This window comes from Rhinatrema bivittatum, chromosome 7 (assembly GCF_901001135.1).
Source record: "Rhinatrema bivittatum chromosome 7, aRhiBiv1.1, whole genome shotgun sequence".
Lineage (NCBI taxonomy): Eukaryota > Metazoa > Chordata > Amphibia > Gymnophiona > Rhinatrematidae > Rhinatrema > Rhinatrema bivittatum.
The window spans coordinates 237991647-238016739 of record NC_042621.1 but is presented as its reverse complement, the minus strand read 5'-3'; the positions used below and the strand labels follow the sequence as shown (position 1 = coordinate 238016739).

General features: G+C 45.4%; 1 protein-coding gene across 1 annotated transcript in view; it reads left to right on the top strand.

The window, feature by feature from the left end:
* The window catches only part of JAKMIP3 (Janus kinase and microtubule interacting protein 3), a 264240-nt gene that overhangs the window by 182979 nt on the left and 56168 nt on the right, over nucleotides 1–25093 (top strand). Inside the window, exons 6-8 of the mRNA XM_029610721.1 lie at nucleotides 13283–13414; nucleotides 16691–16726; nucleotides 25001–25060. Coding sequence (XP_029466581.1) covers nucleotides 13283–13414; nucleotides 16691–16726; nucleotides 25001–25060 — 228 coding nt within the window. The remainder of the gene's footprint in view (nucleotides 1–13282; nucleotides 13415–16690; nucleotides 16727–25000; nucleotides 25061–25093) is intronic.

Below are 25093 nucleotides of genomic sequence, written 5' to 3'. Positions count from 1 at the left end.
ACCAAATACATTTTTATGAAATTTCCCACCTGATATGTAGGTAAAAATATGAGCACATGGCCTGTATGCACTTATGCTTTTCTAAATTGACCAGAAGCATTTCCAGGGTGGAATTGGGGGGGAGGGGGAGATGCACTTACACACACATGTTTTACATTTTCAAAATGATGTACTTAATTTTCCAGGAAAAACATCAATGCGCCTGATTTTCAAAAGCATTTACAGGCTTAAAACTGAATTCCCTGTACGAACTTGGATCAGTCCAGACAGTGGGTTGATCCTCCTGTCCAGCAGAGGGAGACAGAGAAAAACTGAAAAGGTATCCTGTATCAAGACAGTGCTCACCCTGCGTCCCTTCAGTATTTCTCTGACTCCCTGCAGAGGCATGCAGTTGAACCTGTGGTTCCCTAGCTTTCTCTGTTTTCCACACTGTGGTGATTTCTTTCTTTCTTCTTCTGATTGTTTCCAGGATCAAGCAAGTATTGATTAATTTCTATATGTAAAAAAAAGAATTTGAAGGAAATCAAACTTCTTGTCTATGTAAGACAGCTCTGTCTCACGGGGTCCCAGGGGGGATTTTCCCCTTCAGTACTCAGCCTGGGACCCCTTTTCCCGGTGACCACTTGCCTGGCTTAGAGAGATGATACTGGTGGTCCAGTCATTCCTCCTTTTCGCATCTGCCTCAGGTCTTTTAGCAGAGAGGCTCCCATTCCTCTGCTCGTTTCTTTGAAAAAAAAAAAAAAAAAGACCATCTGTGGCACAACTTACCCACGCTTTTCATTGCAGGCTTCAGCAAGGTAAGCAGCCGGGGAAGTGATTACTGGTGGTCCAGTCCCTCTCTTCACCCGTGTGTGTCTAAGCACTGTGTAAAAAAAAACAAAAAACAATTTTTATTTTTTGGTCAGCTGCAATCCAGGACCCCTGCCCACCTGAATCGCCGCATTTTTGGCCGATTTCGTGTTTTGTGAGCCGTTTTTCCCCCCCCCCACCGTGCCGCAGCCATCCTGGTGTATAGCATGTGAGGAATCGGCCATGTGGTTTTCTAGGACTGGGATTTGCTCGAGGTGCCTTCCAGGGGGGGTGGGCAGCTCTTTTTCAGGGTCTGCAGCAACAGCCAAGCCTCGTGGGGCTCAAAAACGTCAGGCTCCGCAGGAGCTCAGACCTGGTCTTTTCTCCCTCAGTGCAGGGATGGCAGCCATCTTAAGCAAGCACATGTCTTAAGCACATGTCATGCAGCTCAGGCAAGGGCTGTGGGGGAGGGGGAGCTTCCTCCAGCATTGTATCCAGTCCCTGCAACTCCTGATGAGAATGCAGCTCAGGATCAGGTTTTTTTTACAGGAGGACACTGCTTTTCCAGATCAGGATGTTGATTCTGTTTCCTTTTCTTTAGATTTTGTCCTCCTTATGCATAAAGCCTTTTTGGCTTCCAGGTCTCTGCAAGGTGGTGCCTTGCCAGTCAGACCTACGCAGGGACCGCCCCCCAAGGTAGCCAAGCGTGCCAATGTTCCCGCATCTCTAAGGGTCGCGAAATTAAAAGGCACGGTGGTTTCAGAAGGGTCTGCCACTCCGGAGGTGCCGGGCAGTGCGGCTGCGGGTGCAGGAGCCTCTCCTCCCCCTCCTGGGGGGGGGGGGGGCATGGATGAGGAGCAAAGGAAACAGGCAACAGGCTTCTTTGGAGGGTGATGACCCTCAGGTGGTACGCTGTTCCAGAGGGAGGAGTTGGAACCCCTCATTCCTGCAGTCCTGGTGGAGCTCGGGGTTCGGTCTCCACAGTCTGTAGCAGTCTCGTGCAGCGGGCAAGCCTCAGGTGGGTTCAACAATTACTCAGCACCCAGGACCTCCCGTCTGCAGAGGCAGAACAGGCAGAAAGGCTGGAAGGCGCGATTGCGTATGGGGCTGATGCTCTCTATGATCTCCTCTGGGTGCAAGCCAGAGCTATGGTCTCAGTGGTGTCAGCCAGGCGATTGGGCTGCAGACTCCTCTTCTACATCGCAGTTGGGCACTCTACCCTTCAAGGGTAAGTTACTTTTTGGCGAAGACCTGGACCAGCTTATCAAATCCTTGGGTGACAACAAGGTTCATAAGCTACTGGAGGACCGCCCCAAGCAGTCCAGATCCTTTTTTTCCGTCACGCTCTCGTTTCCGGGGGCAGCGCAGGTACAACAAGCCGCGTGGAGCTTTTCAACGAAACACCTCCACTAGGTCTCTATCATGGTCTCACTCCTTTCGGGGCAGACGGCCCTTCTGAGACGGTACCCATCAAGGCACCACCGCAAAGTCCTCACAATGAGATACGGTCTGCCCATTCCTCCGTTCCAGACTTAGGTGGGCGGCTGCCCCTATTTCTTGAGGAATGAGCCAAAATTACTTTGTATCAGTGGGATCTCCTCGACCTGTACTTGATCTCTCCCTGCGGAACTCGGAAGCGCTCAGCGGTGTGCCAGACTCTCGACAGGCTTCAAGCGCTCGGCGCCATAGTCCCGGTCCCCCTCCAGGAACAGGGATCCGGCCAGTATTCCATCTACTTCGTTGTCCCCAAAAAGGACGGCTCATTTCAACCGATCCTGGACCTCAAGAGAGTCAACAAGGCCCTAAAGGTTACCCATTTTCGGATGGAGACCCTGAGGGCGGTCATAGCGACGGTTCATACAGGGGCATTCCTTGCTTCTCTCGACCCGACGGAGGCCTACCTTCACATTGGTCCGCCAGGAACACCAGAGATTTCTTCGTCTCTGTTGCGAACGTCGCTGCTCGACGTCCTCACTCCGCCCTCTTTACCTCTGTGGCGACTCCCTCCGGGTCTGATGGAAGGCTGGCTGCTGCGGCATCTCCATGCTGTCTCCCTCCGGCGTCCCAGACTGGCTCGACGTTGCAGTTCCGCCATGTTGCCTGAAGACCTAGGGTGCGTGCGCGCGCTCTGATTGAAATACCAGCAAGAGCGCAAACCTCAGGGGCATCCCCCTGAGATGACGTCATCCGCTTCCAATATTTAAAGGTCTTTAGTTCACTATCTAACTGAGTTAGCAAGGGGATTTCTTATGGCTACACCTCCCAAGGTACTCTGCCTTCTCGGACTTACCAGAGGTACCCGCTCCTCCGGGGCCTCGCTCTTTTTCTTTACTTTCAGATTACAGATAGGAACCTGTACTCACTCCTTGAGGGCCCATGTTCCTAGACACTCTGAAGATTCTCTACTGCTTGGAAGCTATCGCTGCTACAAACAATTGTGAGTTACCATCGCTCTCTCAGAGCTTTCCCTGGAACCAGGTACTCGCTCCTCAAGGGCTTAAACCTTTCCAGCTTCTGAGCTTTCTTGAGACCTTATGTGAGTTTTGTCATCTAGATCTGTTCATGAACTCTGCCTACTCTCTTTCTACAGTTTCTCAACAGCTCAGCCATCCTGGATCGCTGTTCCAGTACCTGAGGAACTATAGCCCTGCCGGGCATATCAGCTCACTACTGCTACCTCTGCTGGTTTCAAAAACCTGTTTAATAAAAGAACTAATGTGTGTCTGTCTCCATACTCAAGCCAAGCCGGTGGTCCCTCTCGGGATATCTTCCTGGGGGAGTGGTCATCTGCCACTGGCCCAGGGATCCAGCCACAATTATATCAGATTCATTACAGATTGCTACTCCTTAGCAAGACGATATCTGAGACACTACAAGATTGCTGACTCCTCCTTCTTTAGGAGCCATTAATAACAGATTGCTACTCCACAGTCTAACTGTCAGCTGATTTATTACAGATTGCTAACTCCTATCTTGTCAACTAAGCTCAATAATAACAGATTGCTAACTCCAGTGGATCTGGCTTAAAAATATGGGATGTTGTTAACTCCAGTGGATCCGGCTTAAACTATGGGATGTTGTTAACTCCAGTGGATCTGGCTTAAACTATGGGATGTTGTTCACTCTATGGATCCGGCACATCTCTCTGCTTTGCAGGCTATACCGGGCCTGGCCCAACGCATCTCAGAGCAGCAAGAAACTTTGGAGAAACTTACTGCAGCATTTCATCAGCTACACACACAGAAGATACAAGGCACAGCTTCTAACCAAGAAGGTCAGTTACAGGAGATAACTTTAAAGGCTGCTGTACCACTGGCAGCTCCTATCTGCTTTTCCGGAGAAATCCTGAAGACCCGGGACTTTCTGAACCAGTGCTGAATGCACTTCACCTTACAGCCAACTTTATTTCGAAGACCACCTACATCCTGTCATACTTGGATGGAAGAGCCCTGTCATGGGCATCTACCTTGTGGGAATACAAGGACCCTATTTTGCAGGACATAGAAGGATTTATGGATTTGTTTAAATCCTTCTTTTATGACCCTGCTTATTTCTATTGCCGGTTTTGCTTTGGTGGACTTGTAGCAAGGCAACAGATCACTGGCTGAATTCGCCATAGAATTCAAGACTCTTGCAGCAGAACTTCGCTAGGACCCCAAATGTCTCAAGACTCTCTTCTGTAGAGGCCTGAATACCCGCTTAAAGGACGAGCTGGCCACTCGCCAGACACCTGACTCGCTGGACGAATTAATAGGCTTGGCCATTCGGATTGATCACCGGCTCCGAGTCAAGGTTAAGGAACTCCGGCCTAAGGTGTTACTTGGGTTGAAACAGGCTAAGAACATAAGAACATAAGAAAATGCCATACTGGGTCAGACCAAGGGTCCATCAAGCCCAGCATCCTGTTTCCAACAGTGGCCAATCCAGGCCATAAGAACCTGGCAAGTACCCAAAAACTAAGTCTATTCCATGTAACCATTGCTAATGGCAGTGGCTATTCTCTAAGTGAACTTAATAGCAGGTAATGGACTTCTCCTCCAAGAACTTATCCAATCCTTTTTTAAACACAGCTATACTAACTGCACGAACCACATTCTCTGGCAACAAATTCCAGAGTTTAATTGTGCGTTGAGTAAAAAAGAACTTTCTCCGATTAGTTTTAAATGTGCCCCATGCTAACTTCATGGAGTGTCCCCTAGTCCTTCTACTATCCGAAAGAGTAAATAACCGATTCACATCTACCCGTTCTAGACCTCTCATGATTTTAAACACCTCTATCATATCCCCCCTCAGTCGTCTCTTCTCCAAGCTGAAAAGTCCTAACCTCTTTAGTCTTTCCTCATAGGGGAGTTGTTCCATTCCCCTTATCATTTTGGTAGCCCTTCTCTGTACCTTCTCCATCGCAATTATATCTTTTTTGAGATGCGGCGACCAGAATTGTACACAGTATTCAAGGTGCGGTCTCACCATGGAGCGATACAGAGGCATTATGACATTTTCCGTTTTATTCATCATTCCTTTTCTAATAATTCCCAACATTCTGTTTGCTTTTTTGACTGCCGCAGCACACTGAACCGACGATTTCAATGTGTTATCCACTATGACACCTAGATCTCTTTCTTGGGTTGTAGCACCTAATATGGAACCCAACATTGTGTAATTATAGCATGGGTTATTTTTCCCTATATGCATCACCTTGCACTTATCCACATTAAATTCCATCTGCCATTTGGATGCCCAATTTTCCAGTCTCACAAGGTCTTCCTGCAATTTATCACAATCTGCTTGTGATTTAACTACTCTGCACAATTTTGTGTCATCTGCAAATTTGATTATCTCACTCGTCATATTTCTTTCCAGATCATTTATAAATATATTGAACAGTAAGGGTCCCAATACAGATCCCTGAGGCACTCCACTGTCCACTCCCTTCCACTGAGAAAATTGCCCATTTAATCCTACTCTCTGTTTCCTGTCTTTTAGCCAGTTTGCAATCCACGAAAGGACATCGCCACCTATCCCATGACTTTTACTTTTCCTAGAAGCCTCTCATGAGGAACTTTGTCAAACGCCTTCTGAAAATCCAAGTATACTATATCTACCAGTTCACCTTTATCCATATGTTTATTAACTCCTTCAAAAAAGTGAAGCAGATTTGTGAGGCAAGACTTGCCCTGGGTAAAGCCATGCTGACTTTGTTCCATTAAACCATGTCTTTCTATATGTTCTGTGATTTTGATGTTTAGAACACTTTCCACTATTTTTCCTGGCACTGAAGTCAGGCTAACCGGTCTGTAGTTTCCCGGATCGCCCCTGGAGCCCTTTTTAAATATTGGGGTTACATTTGCTATCCTCCAGTCTTCAGGTACAATGGATGATTTTAATGATAAGTTACAAATTTTTACTAATAGGTCTGAAATTTCATTTTTTAGTTCCTTCAGAACTCTGGGGTGTATACCATCCGGTCCAGTGATTTACTACTCTTCAGTTTGTCAATCAGGCCTACCACATCTTCTAGGTTCACTGTGATTTGATTCAGTCCATCTGAATCATTACCCATGAAAACCTTCTCCATTACGGGTACCATCCCAACATCCTCTTCAGTAAACACCGAAGCAAAGAAATCATTTAATCTTTCCGCGATGGCCTTATCTTCTCTAAGTGCCCCTTTAACCCCTCGATCATCTAACGGTCCAACTGACTCCCTCACAGGCTTTCTGCTTCGGATATATTTAAAAAAGTTTTTACTGTGAGTTTTTGCCTCTACAGCCAACTTCTTTTCAAATTCTCTCTTAGCCTGTCTTATCAATGTCTAGTACTTATCAATGTCTAGTACTACCACTGCACCTCGGATGGTTCCAGTAACTTCTGCTGCTGATAAAGATGAACCGATGCAACTTGGTCATGGACACCTGACCTCCAAGGAGAGAAGATTTCAGAAGAAATGCGGCTTGTACATCTACTGTGGTCAGCCTGACCATGATGTCTCTACATGCCATTTTGTCCGGGAAACGGACGGGCCTGAGTCCCATGGGAGGACTGTTCTTGGGCCATACTGCGTTTTCTCCTCCGCCCTCTCTTCCAGTCTCCGTGAACCGGCTACTGTTCAGACTCCTGCCCTGATGGACTCAGGGGCAGGAGGCAACCTTATTCTCAGACGTCTAGTGGAAGACCTGAGGAGTCCCTTCGACAAATTAGAAGATCCATTATTGCATCACAACTTGGAAGTGGGCTTTGGATGTTCCTTTACATTGCCACTTCTCCTGAAGATCTCATTGACATCCACAGCAGTTCAACTCATGGCTGCTGATATTCATAGAGCCTTCTACGTTCACCTTGGCTCAAAGGCGTTCAACATCTATCCGCATTTACGGATTATAAACTTAGAGATATCTGTCACGTTCCATCCATTCGGAGGATGTGTCTGATGAGCCACAGCACATAATAGATCCAAAGAAGATATCTCTGGCAACCAGCTAGTCTGTTTCCGCTGGTAATGCCACCATCTCTAGAAGTGGATCTTGGACGTACCCCAACATCGCCACTTCCGCTGAAGCCTCAGTGACGTCCATAGCAGCTACTTATTACTGCTGAATTCTACTTCATCTCTCATCCAGCAACTTCTACTGGAGAGTCATCTTTAGAAGTGGGTCTTGGACATACCCTAACATCACCACTTCCACTGAAACCTTCAGTGACGTCCACAGCAGCTCAAACCATTGCTGAAGATATCATCAATTACACTCTGCAAGATTCTTCCGAATCTCAAGATCCACCTGTCATCAGTGCAGAAGACGACTTAGAAATTAAGATCAAAGAGATTCTGGATGTTTGTAACAGAGGCAAGACTTTAGAATACCTTCTGATTTGGGAAGGCTTCGGCCCCAATTTAATCTCTTGGGAGCCTCAGACCAATATCTTGGACAAAGAGATGCTTCATCAGTTCCACTTCGCGCATCCTTCCAAACCTAAGCCCGGTACCCGAAGAGGAGGTCGCCCTTTGAAGGGAGGTACTGTTGCAACCGTCACTGCTCGACATCCTCACTCCACCCTCGTTACCTTTGTGGTGACTCCCTCCGGGTCTGATGGACGGCTGGCTGCCGCGGCGTCTCCATGCTGTCTCTCTCTGGCGTTGCCGGACCGGCTCGACTTTGCAGTTCCACCATGTTGCCTGAAGACCTAGGGCACGCGCGCTCTCTGATTGAAGTACCAGCAAGTGCGCGAACCTCAGGGACATCCCCCTGAGATGACGTCATCCGCTTCCAATATTTAAAGGTCTCTATTTCACTATCTAACTGAGTTAGCAAGGGGATTGCTTATGGCTACACCTCTCAAGCTACTCTGCCTCTTCGGACTTACCAGAGGTACAAACTCCTCGGGGGCCTCGCTCTTTTTCTTTACTTTCAGATTACAGATAGGAACGGGTACTCGCTCCTCGAGGGCCCATGTTCCTAGACACTCTGAAGATTCTCTACTGCTTGGAAGCTATCGCTGCTACAAACAATTGTGAGTTACCATCGCTCTCTCAGAGCTTTCCCTGGAACCAGGTACTCACTCCTCGAGGGCCTAAACCTTTCCAGCTCTTGAGCTTCCTTGAAACCTTATATGAGTTTTGTCATCTAGTTCTGTTCATGAACTCTGCCTATTCTGCCTACTCCCTTTCTACAGTTTCTCAACAGCTCAGCCATCCTGGATCGCTGTTCCAGTACCTGAAGGACTACAGCCCTGCTGGACATATCAGCTCACTACTGCCACCTCTGGTGGTTTCAAAAACCTGTTTAATAAAAGAACTAATATGTGTCTGTCTCCATACTCAAGCCTAGCCGGTGGTCCCTCTTGGGATATCCTCCCGGGGGCGTGGTCATCTGCCACCGGCCCAGGGATCCACCCACAACTATATCAGATTCATTACAGATTACTACTCCTTAGCAAGACAATATCTGAGACACTACAAGATTGCTGACTCCTCCTTCTTTAGGAGCCATTAATAACAGATTGCTACTCCGCAGTCTAACTAACAGCAGATTTATTATAGATTGCTAACTTCTAGCTTGTCAATTAAGTTCAATAATAACAGTCTCAACATCCTGGGATGACATTTTCAGTTTTGAGCATTCCCATTCGGTCTTGCCACCGCGCCACGCACTTTTGCCAAGATCATGGTAGTAGTGGCGGCCTTCCTCCGGTGGGAGGGAGTCCTAATCCACCTGTACCTGGACACTGGCTCATTCGGGCAAAGTCGGAGGACCTGTGCGTGATAGCGGTCAACCGGGTCTTGTCGGTTCTCACCTCCATCGGGTGGATAGTCAATTTCTCAAAGAGCAACCTCAAGCCCTCTCAGGTCCTTGAATTCTTAGGAGCACGCTTCGACATGCGTGTGGACAAAGTTCTGTTACCCGAGGCCCATGCACTCAAGCTCATGGGTCAAGTCCAACATCTATTATCTCTCATGGTCCCTACGGCCTGTGATTATCTCCAGGTTCTGGGCACTATGGCTTTAACTATAGATTTGGTTTCCTGGGCCTTTGCGCATATGCGTCCTTTGCAGAAAGCTTTGCTATCCCGCTGGAAGCCGGTCTCTGAGGAGTTTCAGATACCCTTACCACTTTCCGATATTACCATCGACAGCATGCAATGGTGGCGCTCTATTGCCCACCTGTTGAAGGGGATGCCCTTGCTGACACCTCAGTAGATTGTTGTGACAACGGATGCCAGCCTCTCCGGCTGGGGAGTGGTGTGTCAGAATCTGTCTACCCAGGAACGATGGACCCCAATCCAGTCTCAGTGGCACATCAATCGTCTGGAGCCCCGAGGGGTCCATCTGGCTCTCAAGACTTTTCTGCCCTTGATCCATTGCAAAGCTGTGCGAGTCCTCTCCGACAATTCCACCACGGTAGCTTATATCAATCACCAGGGAGGCACCAGGAGTCGTCCGGTTGCCCTGGAAGCCAGCAAGCTGCTAGCCTGGGCGGAGCGCCATCTGGAATGGCTAGCAGCCTCCCACATTGCGGGGAAGGAGAACACTCAAGCCGACTTCCTGAGTCATCAGTATCTAGACCCCGGAGAGTGGGAGTGGTCCGGAGAGGTGATAGATTTGATCATGCACAAGTGGGGGGGGGGGGGGAAGATCCCTCACTTAGACCTGATGACTACTCTGAGCAATGCAACAGCCCCCAGATTCTTCAGCCACAGAAGGGAGCACCACTCAGAAGGAGTGGATGCACTGGTCCTACCCTAGCCTCACAATGTCCTTCTTTACGTGTTCCCACCTTGGCCTCTGGTGGGAAAGGTACTCAGAAGAATATAACTCCACAGAGGGCCGGTCGTCCTCGTGGCACCGGAGTGGCCTCTGAGACCATGGTTTGCAGATCTGGTGAACTTCACTTCGGACGGTCCTCTCCACCTTGGCCATCTGCCAAACCTGCTCTGTCAGGGTCCAGTATTTTTCGATCAGGCAGATCGCTTTGCTCTAGCGGCCCGGCTTTTGAGCAGCGTCGTCTAAGGAAGAAGGGTTATAAGGAGGAGGTTATCTCCACTCTGTTGCGGGCCCGTAAGACTTCTACTTCTCTGGCTTATATTTAGGTATGGAGAGTGTTTGAGACTGTGCGCTGAGCCGGAGTTCCGGCGTGTAAGGATTCGGTGTCCCAGGTTCTCTCCTTCCTGCAGAATGGTCTCTCCAAAGGTTTGTCTTTCAATTCCTTGCGGGTACAGGTTTTGGCGCTCTGTTCCCTCCTTGGGCGGGTTGATGGAAACGCGTTGGCGACCCATCTAGATGTCATTCGGTTCCTCAGGGGGGCTAAGCACTTGAACCCGCCTGCCCGGGCTACTTGTCTGTCATGGAGCCTTAACTTGGTTCTCTGCGTTCTTTGCGAGGCGCCCTTCGAATCTCTTCGGCAAGCCATACTTAAGGATCTGACCCTTAAGACTGTCTTTCTGGTCTCTATTTCCTCAGCCAGGAGAGTGTCCAAGCTCCAAGCCCTGTCTTGTAGGGAGCCTTTCCTTCGCTTTTCTGATTTAGGTGTTTCCCTCCAAACAGTCCCATCTTCCCTGCCAAACGTGTCCTCCTCTCATGTAAATCAGTCAGTGGAGCTCTCTGCTTTTTCTCAAGAGGACATTGCAAACACGCCTGGCGCGGATCTATGGCGCCTTGATAGAAAGAGGGTCCTACTGCAATATTTGCAGATGACAAATGATTTTCGAGTCTCTGATCATCTCTTTGTCTTATGGAGCAGGCCGAATAAGGGGAATAAGGCTTCTAAAGCTACTATCGTTCACTGGCTAAAAGAGGCGATTGCGTCGGTGTATATTTGTCGGGGCCGGTCGGTTCCGGAGGACTTAAAGGCTCACTCTTTACGTTCTCAGGCTACCACTTGGGCAGAGAGTCAGTCAGTCTCACCGCAAGAAATCTGCAGAGCAGCTACTTGGAAATCCCTACATACCTTTGCGCGTCATTATTGCCTCGATGTTCTGGCGCCAGTCTTTGGCTCTTTCGGCAGACAAGTACTTCAAGCGGGACTGTCTCGATCCCACCCTGTTTAGGGAAGCTTTGGTATATCCCACTGTCTGGACTGATCCGGGTACATACAGGGAACGGAAAATTGGTTCTTACATGCTAATTTTCGTTCCTGTAGTACCACGGATCAGTCCAGAATCCCGCCCTGAATACATCTACATTGCTATGTCCGCTCGGAGCTTTTCTTTCACAGGTTCTTTTTGGGATTCTCTACTTCCTATTTGAGCTTTAAGACACTGGAAGTTCATCCGAATTGTAAGGCACCGGAGGTATCTGCTATATATATATATAATGATAGCTGTGTAAAAGCATTTTTCATACATGTTTGAATTTCTTGTTTCATTTTGATAGTTACAGTTTACTTGCGTGATCATTTCCTGGTTCTCTATGCTATTTTGGCTGCTTTGATATCGATTAAACTGAAGGGATGCAGGGTGAGCACTGTCCTGATATAGGATACCTTTTCAGTTTTTTTCTGTCTCCCTCTGCTGGACAGGAGGCTCAACCCACTGTCTGGACTGATCCATGGTACTACAGGAATGAAAATTAGCAGGTAAGAACCAATTTTCCTGTTTACATGTGTAAATGTACTTTACCCATGTAAGTCATCTCTTACTACAATATATGCCATTGAATTTTCAAAAGCCATTATGTTGCATTTACATGGGTAACTCCTTAATGACTAAATTTTCAAATGACAGTGCTCGGGAGATATGGGCGTGGCCTGGCCACTTGTGTGCCACAGGGATTTTTAAAGGGCCATGACCATGCACATATATCCGTGTACACGCCGAAGACTGGCTGGAAGCAAAAGGGGCAGACCAGGGATAGGATCTGGGCGGGGTGGGGGCAGGGCGGGGGCCGGCCAGGACAGTGCCAATAGGCCCTGTCCCGGTGAAGCACAAGCTGGCTGCCGAACTTACTGCTACTCCTGGGTACATGTAAGTTCCAAAATTTAAAAAAATGAGGGTATATAGGATAGGTTTATGGGTTGGGGGGAGAGGGGAGAGGGGAAAAAGGAGGAAGAGTAGGTAGGGGGTTAGGGAAGCTCCTTCCCAGTATGCTCTTTAATTGGAGTGGACTGAGAGGAAAATAGGAATGGCTTGATTGCATCACCGTACGGATTTTTTAAAAATCACCCCCACTTGTGTGCACAAGTTGCGACCTGCCCACACACGTGTATGCCAATATCATATTTTATAACATGCGGGCGTTGACTCGCGCATGTTATAAAATTGGCCCGTCTTTTAAAATCTACCCCCTAAGTATACACATGAGCAGGTGTAAATGTGTACAGGTAGTTTTGGTGGGATAATTTGCAAAGGGAAAGTAGACATGTACTATAATATTACACACAAAAAAAATTTGTTTTGTTTTTGTTTTTAATAATTAAAGTTATATAGATATTTCAAAAGCTATGACTTTAGTTTTAGTCCAACTAATGTTTGACATTTTTCTAGAAATTTAGTATTAATTAACCTTATTTGTTTAGTTGGATCCCATTGTGGCATATTTGTCTTCTCGTTAACATCATTGCAAGAGAGAGAAGATTAAGGGAGCATGTCATTTTCAGTTTTGCTTTTATTTTGCTAATTCTCTTCACTTAGTTTTTTTTTTTTTAATTGAATTCACTACAGTCAGGATTTTCACTGTTTTAAAATCAAGGAATATGGAGAGTTTTCTCAAAAGCCGATGGCAACATCTTTCCTTGATAGATAACTAGATAGTGCCCACTGTTGAAGCAGACTGCCTCATCTCATCTGGGGATGGCTCTTTATCTGTCCTCTCCATGATTTGGGGGAACAAGAATTCCAACAAGCCTGCAAGACCTGACTTTATTCCTTTTGTAGCATTCATAATTATATGCATGTGTGCCTGCCACCTGCTTTCTGTGATAAAAAGAAGAACAGTAAGGAAATGTGCTGTGCTTATAGGAAAGTTCTTAGTCCATCATGACATGATCTTCTTTGGTTTGTTTAGAGACAAAGAGCTGGGACCATAAGGAGACCAAGTTCTTTAAATGACCTGGACCAGAGCCAAGAAGAAAGAGAAGTAGAGTTTTTGAGGCTACAAGTTATTGAACAGCAAAATATCATAGATGAACTTTATAAGGTATTTAATCAAAATGAGCTGCCACCCATTCTGAAGCCCAGCCGTGTTTATGAACCAAACATGGCGGATGGTTTTGAGAAGAGCCCCCACCTTTATAATCACAGTAAAACGAGAATCCAGAAAACATTTGTATGGAATGGTTTTTGCAGAAGGCTGTGATATTGTTAAAGATACGTATTCAAAACTGGGGGCTAATTTAGCAACAGAATGGTGAATAAATAACTTTTGCTAAATCAGGTCCAGTGGGGTTGATTCACCCCAAATAATTTTAGCATCTTGGGGTGGGAGGGAGGGGGGAATCCTCAAATAAAATTTGCCCCAGTGTAGATGTTGGACAAAAGAAGTAATTATTTAACATGGTCTGAAAAAAAAGATAAATGGCCTGCATAGAAGGAAGAAGCTCCATGTATGCTCCAACAGTCTGGCATTCTGTTTAAAACCTGCCACAAACCCCCTAGTCACCCAAACACATGCAACTTGCAATTGTTGCAAACAGCCCTTGTACTTGAACTGAACATATTTCCCCGGATCGAGGATGCCCACATTCTGGCCAGGGTACTGCCACCACTGTGTAGCTCCCCTTGCTTCCTGCTGAAGTGATTTTTGTAGTTTATTTTATTTGGCAGGCACATGTCATTTTAAACAGGTACGCGGGCGCACATGTGCACGCATTCCTCGGCCCGCGCCCAGGGAGGCGGCCATTTTATAACATGCGCACATATATGCGCACATGTTCTAAAACAGCCTGACCGTATGCCCGAGTGCGTGCAATCTTAAGTGGGCACGTGCCTATGCAAGGAAGTACCACTTCTACCGTGCGAGTAGGGGGAATTTAAAACACACGGGCGCCAATGCCATTACCAGTTTTTCCCAGTTCATTCCCAGTTCACCCAGGTAAGAGCTAGAACTTTCAAAAACCCCTAGTTTAATAGCCTGACTTCTTCCTCATTAGCCCCGACCCTTAAAACCCCGCAGATGTGTCTGTTTATCTTTATTTTATAACTTGCAAGTTATCCGTAGGAGAAGCAAAGTGATGCAGCAGGGGGACCCCAGTGCATGCCTGTGCGTGTACGTATTTACACGCTAATTTCAAGTTAAAATCCAGGAATGCCCATGCCCCACCCCGACCATAGCTCTGCTCCGCCTCCTTTTTGGAACTTTTCATTTGTGTGCGTGGCAGCTAGCACGCTCGTATCCAGGCGGCTTTTACAATCTGCTTGGCGCACGCCAGCCTGACTTGGGTGAGTGTCTCCTGCTTTTGACACTCACCAGGCTTTTAAAATTTACCTTTTATTGTTTTGAATGTATTTGTTTTGTTTTCCGCTTTGGGTGCATTGTCTGAAAGGTAAAATACAAACATAAATGAATTCATATAAATAAATAAAGCAGTGTTAATCTTGCAGAAAAAATTAAGAAGAGGATGTGGAAGATAATGTCTTCTTTTCCTCTCGTTGTAACCTCCCTGATATCATTTTACCATCCTTCCCAGGGAAGCTTCCTGACATCCTTGGCTTAATCAGTCACTTGTCGCATGGCTTTAGTTTGCTGTGTGGACAGACTTGGCACTCTGAGCCCTGCTTGGCAAAGTTAAAAAGGTCCCAATAGGAAAGGAGGATGGTCAAAGATTCATAGAGTCCACTATGTACTCACTAATAATAAAGTGTATAATTTATTGAAACTTAAGGATGTCAATAGTGCATTTTTAATCCAGTTTCCACGCTCCCCCCACAGGGAACTGTTCTTCGAATAACTGCGTCGGGAGGGACATTGAACTGAACACAAGTAGTTTCAGCACAGACTTAGAATGGCACAAGGTGCAAAAGGTGCCATCATTTTTAGGCCTCAGCTCTCCATCATGTTAATTGTGACTTACATCTCAATAAAACCCAATTATATTGTTATTATTTCTTTTATATCAGTTTTAAAATTTGAAAATGTATTTTTTTGGAAATGCAGAAGAGTTCTAAATCAGTACTTAACCCCAGAAATGGTCTTTTACTAACTTGCCCTCCCGATACATGAGTAAACTTAAGCACATATATCATTATGCAAATAAGTTTACCTATATTGAGAAGAGGCATTCCTGGAGGTGGGGATGAGGAAGAGTTTGCATTTATACTCATATGTTTGCATTTTCAAAAGTATGCAGGAAATTTTTCTCAAAAAAATCTGTGCACAAATTATAGCAGTTGTAATTGTATGAGGGTAGATTTAATGAGATAATTTTTAAGGCAAACTTCTGCATTTAAATTTGCTCTGAAAATTGATGTAACTTGTGTATCTAATGATTTCAAATGTAGGTGTGCTATTTCAAAATTAACTCCCAATTATGTGTGTCCTGCCAAATAGGTGTCCCTCCCAACATAACTAGGACTCTGAGCTTCTGACCTCTCGCTCCCACCCATGCTCCGCCGCCCAAGATTGGGCATCTTGGCCCACAATCTCCCTCCTCAACCATAATCAGGCTTCTGGGCCTCCTAGCCTCACACCTGGACCCCCTGATGCAATCAGTCATCTGTGTATGATTCTTCCTATCCCCCCACATCTTCAATGTGAATATACCGCTGGGCCTTTATCCTTAACCATGGAGCTAACATGCATATCAAGGTACTTAAGATCTCTTGATGCCCCCTCCTAAAATGGCCCTATCACTGACTCACTTTCCAACTCCAGAGCTTACCGTTAGCCCATTCATGGTTCCCTCACACTGCCAATTGACCCCCACATTGCAGCTTAGACTCACAGACAGGTCAAAACTCCTGTGTATCCCTGAGTCTAGAAAGTCATGGCTCACCGTGGCAGCCTTCTTTGGCCTCCTTGAGCTTTCGCCAACTTGCAGCTACTCCTACTCCTTAATACTCCCTCTGCTTACACAGATCACCAAACGTTCTCCAGTCCATCTAATCCCCTCCAAATCATACCACTCTCCAAGTCATACCACTCTTCCTGAAATTCACCTAGGCTGCAGTTCTGGAAAGGGGAGTCTGGAGCCTAGGATTTTACATCCAGTAGGGGGTTCAGCTGGGTACTATGGGGATGCCGGAGCCGGGGGGGGGGGGGTGTTGGTTATTGTGGGCCCTAGGTCACAATTTCTGAGGGTAGCATGGGAGAGACCAGGGAACTACTGGGACATAGAATGTGACAGGGATATTGAGGAGATCCCAGCTTCTGCTGGGACTAGACTGTATATCTATGATGGCTTGGGGACCACTTTTCTGTTCAGCATATCCATGTATATTAAACTGATCTGTGTGTTCTAATCTTTCTCTTTATTAGACACTTGAAACTGCTGGCTATGTGAAGAGTGTAATAGTAAGTAATTTACATTTGCATTTTTTAAAATTATATTTTAATGTCTGCAAATAAATTGGACGAACAAGGGGTGGGGATGGGAAGGGGGAGACTGGATAGCTCAAGTTATTTGCTCAGGGTTAGAGAATCCTAAACAATATACAAATACTTATCATTTTTATAATGTTACTAGATGCATGCTATGCTATGGTGATAAATATCCAGGTATGATAAGTCCCTCCACAAAGAGTTTACAATCTAAGTGGGTGACTAATATAATGGGAGATAAAGTGATCACAAGGAGCGTTGGTGGGTGAAGTGGGATTTGAGTCCTGGCTTTGCTATTTCTCAGCCCATTCCTCCTCCCCTTCATGTTTAGGTTCCTGACTCAGATCTTGACTTAGGTTGGTGGTGACCAAAAGTAATTTAAGGACCTATATGAAGTAAATGGCTAGTCTAGGTCCAGTTGCCAGTGATCAGGCATCCATCACCATCACTCCACCATCACAATTTGGCAGTAATTTGCAATATTACTGGTAGTAACAATAGAGATGCCAAACATTTTTATAGGCGTCATGGCTGAATTATCTTCTCACCTGCCCCTCCCTCCTCAGAGTAGTTATGCAGCTGTTCTCTGGTTAAATGGATGAATTTGCTTTAAAATGTCAGCATGTTACACATTTTATGTATTCTAAATGCATACAATCAATACAATTTAGGCAGACTGTCTACAATTTAATTATCAAGAAGATGGAATTTACCTGTAAATAAAGTGTTACTAAAAGTTTAATCTCCTTTTAATTGTATTTTTTAAATTATCATTTGTGCTATGCAATAGGGTTGTGCAGACCAAAAGTTTAAGTTCATAAGTCCATAAGTCGAAAGGGGGTCCCATTTGCGGTCAATATGGACATATGGAGAATTCCATAAGTTGAGTCTATGTCCATATGTGCAAATAAAAATTTAAACCCCTCACCCGCCTTAATCCCCCCCCCCCCCCAAGACTTACCAAAACTCCCTGGTGGTCCAGCGGGGTCAGGACGCCATTCCTGAACTCCTTTGCAAGGAGCACGTGACGTCGGCGTCACGTCGGAGTGACGCAGCGTCACGTCGGAGTGACGTGGCGTCACGTGATTCCCCTCGGGTTCGCTCCCGGACCCCTCGTTGGGCTCAAAAGGAACTTTTGGCCAGCTTGGGGGGGCCTCCTGACCCCCCCAAGCTGGCCAAAAGTGCCTTTTGGGCCCAACGAGGGTTCTGGGAGTGAACCCGAGGGGAATCACGTGACGTCGGCGCCACGTCAGAGTGACGCGGCGTCACGTGATTCCCCTCGGGTTCGCTCCCGGACCCCTCGTTGGGCTCAAAAGGAACTTTTGGCCAGCTTGGGGGGGCCTCCTGACCCCCCCAAGCTGGCCAAAAGTGCCTTTTGGGCCCAACGAGGCCCAAAAGGCTATGTTGAATAAGTTGGAAATCCGATCGTTTAAGCCTCATCTTTTTTTTAAGTTAAAAAAAAAAAAAAGTTGCGTTTTCCATTTAAGTTCAAAACGAATGCACACCCCTACTATGCAATTTGAAAAAGAATAAACTAGATTTTGTATATAGAAACATAGGAACAGGATGGCATATAAAGGCCATATAGCCATCCTCATCCACTGCTCAGCTCTGTGATCCCTATTATTCCATCAGAGATCTTCTGTGCTTGTCACATGTTTTCTTCAATTCAGATAGTCATTGTTTCCACCACTTCCACTGGAAGGCTGTTCATGCATCTACCACCATTTTAGAAAAGAAATATTTTCTTAGATTAGCCCTGAAACTACCCTCTTTCATCCTCATTCATGACCTTCCAGAGCCTCCTTTATGCTGAAATGTTTATTACACCTTAGAAATGGCAGGTGCATTTTATGAACTTGGATTTTTGTAGAAAGTTCTAAACTTTGCTCTTAATACCATTAAGTGGACTGTGCTACAGTTTTACTGTTGACAATTTTTTAGATTAAAGCATGAATGGATTTTCACATCTCCCACTGCTGTATTTTCTAGCAGCAGCTTTCCTTATGAGAGCAATTTTCAAAGCTGATTACCCATGTAAATGGTCTTTTCACTTTGGGCTGGTTAAAATAGGAAAAATGTAGCTGCCCAACACAGCTGCATTATTATGGTTGTACTGTATTAAATGCAGTCATGGTAATGCTGCCTCAATATGCATCTTATTATTTTAGTACCTGAGGTACTAAAGCTGGCAGGTTACGCGTGTTACCATCACAATTTTGAAATAGGCTGAAAATGGCCTTCGGCTGGAGCAGGGTGTGTGTGTGTCTCAACAGCATGTTTAGTTTTAGCAGTGGGAAACAGAGGCATTCCTGTGTGCCTGTTTAGGTCAGTGATGGAAAACAACATGCATAGGTTTGATTGTCAATTGTATATGCACTATTATGCCCTCCTTCTCCCCTGCCTCCGTCACCCACACAGATAGGAAGTGCAAAGTATACAGGCTCTTTTAGAGCACTTACTTTGCACTCACAAATTTTTAAAGAGACCATGCAAGTAGGTTCTCTTTGAAAATGTGCTGAAATTGTGCGCATGAAAAGCTCTCACAAAGATGACAACTACATGGGCTGTTTGAAAACCATCCACTTCAAGGACAGTTGAATATTATTATTTATATTTAAGCAGTAGTGCAGACATAGCTGTGTATTCTCATTGGAGAATTATCCATTGCAATAGATAGAGAGATGCCCCAAGTCAAAAGTGAGAACACCTAATGATAAGTTAAAGTTGATGATTTGAGAATGGTTGTTTCTAAGGATACCTATGTTAATGCAACATAGAGTGGCAAAAAATTAGTTTTCATAAACGCTTAATTGTAGTTGATAAGTGGTTGCATGATTTCCAAGATTCAACAGTGCTCTACTTGTGTAAATTGGCCATCTGAAAATGACCCTTCCTCATTGATGGCTAAACGGAGGTGTGGTATTGAACAACATGCATTCCTTTATTTGTATTTAGGGGAAGGCATTCCTGAGGGTATGCTAGGGGAAGGACTGGAAAATAATGCACACAGATTGTATTTTTGTGTCTGCCTGCACAAAAAGCAGGAGCAAAAGTCTATGAGTACTGTGTATCCGTGCCGAGTTTCAAGGGGAACGTATATGTCTACTTTCTCTGTGAGGACTGAGTTACATAGTCTGGGTAAACAAAGGCATGGGTGTAGCTTGCTTATTGCGGCGGTTACTACCCCGAATTATGGTAGATATTCACTTGGATGCAGTTCCAACACTGCTCTTTACATTAATGGTGCGGGTGGAAGGGAAATAGAACCAAAAGGTTACTAAGAGCCAAGAGTAACAGAAGTATGAGAGAAATTAAAAAAAAAAAAAACAAGTGCATAGCTTGCTGGGCAGACTGGATGGGCCGTTTGGTCTTCTTCTGCCGTCATTTCTATGTTTCTATATGTTTCTATGAATATTCTTCCAGTGAGGACAGTCTGCAAATTGCCCCCAGGGTGAGTAATTGGTGTGAATGGGACCTAAGTCTGCATATAACTTTATGTGTGGACTTTGCCCAAGCATTTCCAAGCCAAACTTATGCACATAATTTTCCTTTGGATTTGCTCAGGAAATTGGCCCAGTACGTACAGATTAGTTAGTACAAAGTTGCACCTCCTCTTTGGAGGATGTAACTTGTGGGGGATTACTTATGCACATACTTTTAAAAATCAAAATGTATGCATGGAAGTTCCAGTTCTTCCCACTTGGAATGCCTCTCTCTAGTGTGCCTAAAAGCACGCACGTAACCGGGTTAGCATGCACTTTTACGTGCCAATTTTATAACAGCCATTTACACACATTAAATCATGTTTATGCACATGGGGTAGATTTTCAAAGGGTTACGCGTGTAAGATACGCGCGTAACCCCCGAAAACCTACCCCTGCTCACGCCGAGTCTATTTTGCATAGGCTCGGCGGCGCGTGCAAGCCCCGTGACGTGCGTGTGTCCAAGGGCTTTCAAAAATGGGCGGTCCGGGGCCAGGGGCATGGCAGCAGTCCGGGGGCGTGGCGGCGGTTCGGGGGTGGTCGGGGGTGGCCCTGAATCTGTGCCGGCAGTTCCCCGGCGTGCGCAAGTTACGCCTGCCTCAGGCAGGCGTAATTTCGGAAACAAAGGTAGGGGGGATTTAGTTAGGGCTGGGAGGTGGGCTAGATAGGGGAAGGAAAGGGAAGGTGGGGGGGATCGAAAAAGAAGTTCCCTCCAAGGCCGCTTCGATTTCGGTGCAGTAAGCGCATGTTTTCGGTGCAGTGCGCGCATGTTATAAAATTGGGTGTACATTAGGGATGTGAATCGTTTTAGGACGATTAAAATTATCGTCCGATAATTTTAATATCGTCTTAAACCGTTATGGAACACAATACAATACAGATTCTAACGATTTATCGTTATAAATCGTTAGAATCGTGAGCCGGCACACTAAAACCCCCTAAAACCCACCCCCGACCCTTTAAATTAAATCCCCCACCCTCCCGAACCCCCCCCCAAATAACTTAAATAACCTGCGGGTCCAGCGGCGGTCCGGAACGGCAGCGGTCCGGAACGGGCTCCTGCTCCTGAATCTTGTTGTCTTCAGCCGGCGCCATTTTCCAAAATGGCGCCGAAAAATGGCGGCAGCCATAGACAAAAACGATTGGACGGCAGGAGGTCCTTCCGGACCCCCGCTGGACTTTTGGCAAGTCTCGTGGGGGTCAGGAGGCCCCCCACAAGCTGGCCAAAAGTTCCTGGAGGTCCAGCGGGGGTCAGGGAGTGATTTCCCGCCGCAAATCGTTTTCGTACGGAAAATGGCGCCGGCAGGAGATCGACTGCAGGAGGTCGTTCAGCGAGGGTTCCGGCGCCTCGCTGAACGACCTCCTGCAGTCGATCTCCTGCCGGCGCCATTTTCCGTACGAAAACGATTCGCGGCGGGAAATCGCTCCCTGACCCCCGCTGGACCTCCAGGAACTTTTGGCCAGCTTGTGGGGGGCCTCCTGACCCCCACGAGACTTGCCAAAAGTCCAGCGGGGGTCCGGAAGGACCTCCTGCCGTCCAATCTTTTTCGTCTATGGCCGCCGCCATTTTTCGGCGCCATTTTGGAAAATGGCGCAGGCTGAAGACGACAAGATTCAGGAGCAGGAGCCCGTTCCGGACCGCTGCCGTTCCGGACCGCCGCTGGACCCGCAGGTTATTTAAGTTATTTGGGGGGGGGTTCGGGAGGGTGGGGGATTTAATTTAAAGGGTCGGGGGTGGGTTTTAGGGGGTTTTAATGTGCCGGTTTTTCGATTTTTCGATTTTTAACGATTTTTAACGATTTTTCACGATATTTTACCCCCCCCAAACGGCAACAATACGATTCCCTCCCCCTCCCAGCCGAAATCGATCGTTAAGACGATCGAGGACACGATTCACATCCCTAGTGTACATTTGTGCACATCGGGTAGCGCGCACAAATGTACCCCCGCGCGCGCTCCTTTAAAAATCTGGCCCACAATACTTTGAAATTTCAGCCCTTAATGCTTCAAAAGTTGGCTTTTGATTTGCTGAAGACAATGTTCCATGTTTTATATTAAATCATCATGGCTGTTTCTTATATTAATATCTCACAATAAATGTCTGTACTACCACATATTAAATGCCATAATAATTGATCACCTCAAGTGAGAAAAAATTACTTTTCCAGATACCAGACCTCATAAAAACGGCATGGTTAGTAATGCTAATTTAGCATATATTGAGTCTGCCGACATTTATAATCATAGGTCTCTGATAACCAAATTTTTCTTTTTGTTTTCTTTGCTTCCGTGAGAAAAATGTTCTAAATCATGTGAATAAAATAGTCTCTTAAATAAACACAACTATTTTCTGTGCATTTCTTTTCATTTTGCCATATTTGACCAGCACTTAACTTAATTCTAGTGGTGAAGAAACGCCATATTTCTTCATAGGAGGCTAGTGTGGAAAAAGCCCGACACTGGATCCGTGTTTCGGCGCGTGCCTTCGTCGGGGGCCGAAATAGCTGTTAATATAGAAATATATATCAGTGAAGTCATTATACCAGAAAATATGAATACTTATCACTTATAGTGGGAATTCAGCACACAAACATGATATTGGAGCGGCTGGAGATGGCAGCGTCTGCCGATGTTGCGTTTCTTCCACCCAAAGTAAATGAAAACGCGCCCTTTTTTTTAAGCAATACGTAACAAATCATCTTGTACCACATCAATGATGACGTCAATGGATTTGTATGGGCATTTAAACCAAAGAAAACCATTCGACCGAAAGATTGAGACCTAGTGGTTGTATCGTATTTAATTTAAAGATCCATTGCTGTTCTCTGATATTTAATAATTTTTGTGGATCACCTCCCCTCCCTGATAGTTGAATTGTATCTATCACCCTCCATCTCAGATCCACGAACTGATGTTGTTTTGAAAGGCAGTGTGCTACAATTGGAGCCTGTAATTTCCCAGTTTGTAAACAGCTTTTATGTTCAATGAGTCTCGTACGTATTAAACGTTTCGTCCTGCCAACATAAAGTAAATCCATTGACATCATCATTGACGTGGTACAAGATGATTGGTTACGTATTGCTTAAAAAAAAGGGTGCGTTTTCATTTACTTTGGGTGGAAGAAACGCAACATCGGCAGACGCCGCCATCTCCAGCCGCTCCAATATTATGTTTGTGTGCTGAATTCCCACTATAAGTGATAAGTATTCATATTTTCTGGTATAATGACTTCACTGATATATATTTCTATATTAACAGCTATTTCGGCCCCCGACGAAGGCACGCGCCGAAACACGGATCCAGTGTCGGGCTTTTTCCACACTAGCCTCCTATGAAGAAATATGGCGTTTCTTCACCACTAGAATTAAGTTAAGTGCTGGTCAAATATGGCAAAATGAAAAGAAATGCACAGAAAATAGTTGTGTTTATTTAAGAGACTATTTTATTCACATGATTTAGAACATTTTTCTCACGGAAGCAAAGAAAACAAAAAGAAAAATTTGGTTATCAGAGACCTATGATTATAAACGTCGGCAGACTCAATATATGCTAAATTAGCATTACTAACCATGCCGTTTTTATGAGGTCTGGTATCTGGAAAAGTAATTTTTTCTCACTTGAGGTGATCAATTATTATGGCATTTAATATGTGGTAGTACAGACATTTATTGTGAGATTGATATTTCACTGTCTCCACACTATAGAAATTTTGAAGAGAGTCTTATTGACACACACTCTTATATTAATATAGCAGTTCCGGTAAGCTGAATATAATGTTGATGTAGATGCTCTATATTTTTCTAGCACCCTTTGTCTAAAGCATACTAACCTATTTCAAAATTGGCATGGAAACAGGCGTAACCTGCCAGCTTTAGTACCTCAGGTATTAAAATAATGAAATGCCTATTGAGGCAGCATTACCATGAGTGCATTCAATACAGTACGATCATGGTAATGCAGCTGTGTTGGGCAGTTGCATTTGTCCTATTTTAACCAACCCAAAGTGAAAAGACCATTTAATGTGGGAAACCTCCCCCCCTCAAAAGACAAATTGGACTCTCCTGGCCCTAGTATCCCTGCCTGACAATTGCAGGGTCCTCTGCGCCTGAAACCAGATCCCCCATCACCACCCACCCTAAGCTGAAAATTGGCCCTTGTACCCATCACTCCAGAAACTCACACACCCCCGAAATATGCATCCTGAATCTTCCCTGGTGGGAAGGAGCTGATTTGTCTTCTGCCAGCAAGAGCGTCAAAACCGAAATAGCATTGCCGACACTCTGACCTGCATGCCAAAGCATGTAGGAAGTTTAGTTCAGGAGGCTAAATCTATGCTGATATACTCACAATATGGGCCTTTTAACTACATTTCCTGAGTATTAGGAAGGTTGTGTTAGCCTCTGAGGTTTTCCCATTCTATGACTTTGCAGCATTCTTCTAAAAATACAACCTAGTGTCGCCAAACTGTATGACTCCAAACAACTTACAGAGAAGAGCAGTATGGTTCAAGAAATCAAACTAGAATCTTTGCAGATAATGGTACCTTTTATTGAACAAAACATGAAGATGAAGGAAGTAGGGACAAGTGTGGACTCAAAAGCTTGTTGGTCCAATAAAAGGTATCACCACTAATCCCAATAATTTACAGAGAGGGATTGGACGTACATTATTACATTACTTTGATGTGCATTATACTACAACAGTTCATACAACCTAGTTAAAAGATAAAGCTGTAGAACTAATTGTATTCCTATTTCTGCAGGAGCGTGATAAACTTCTAAGGTACAGAAAACAAAGAAAGAAAATGACAAAACTCCCCAAGGTAAAAAAATTGAATTAGGAATAATATAACATG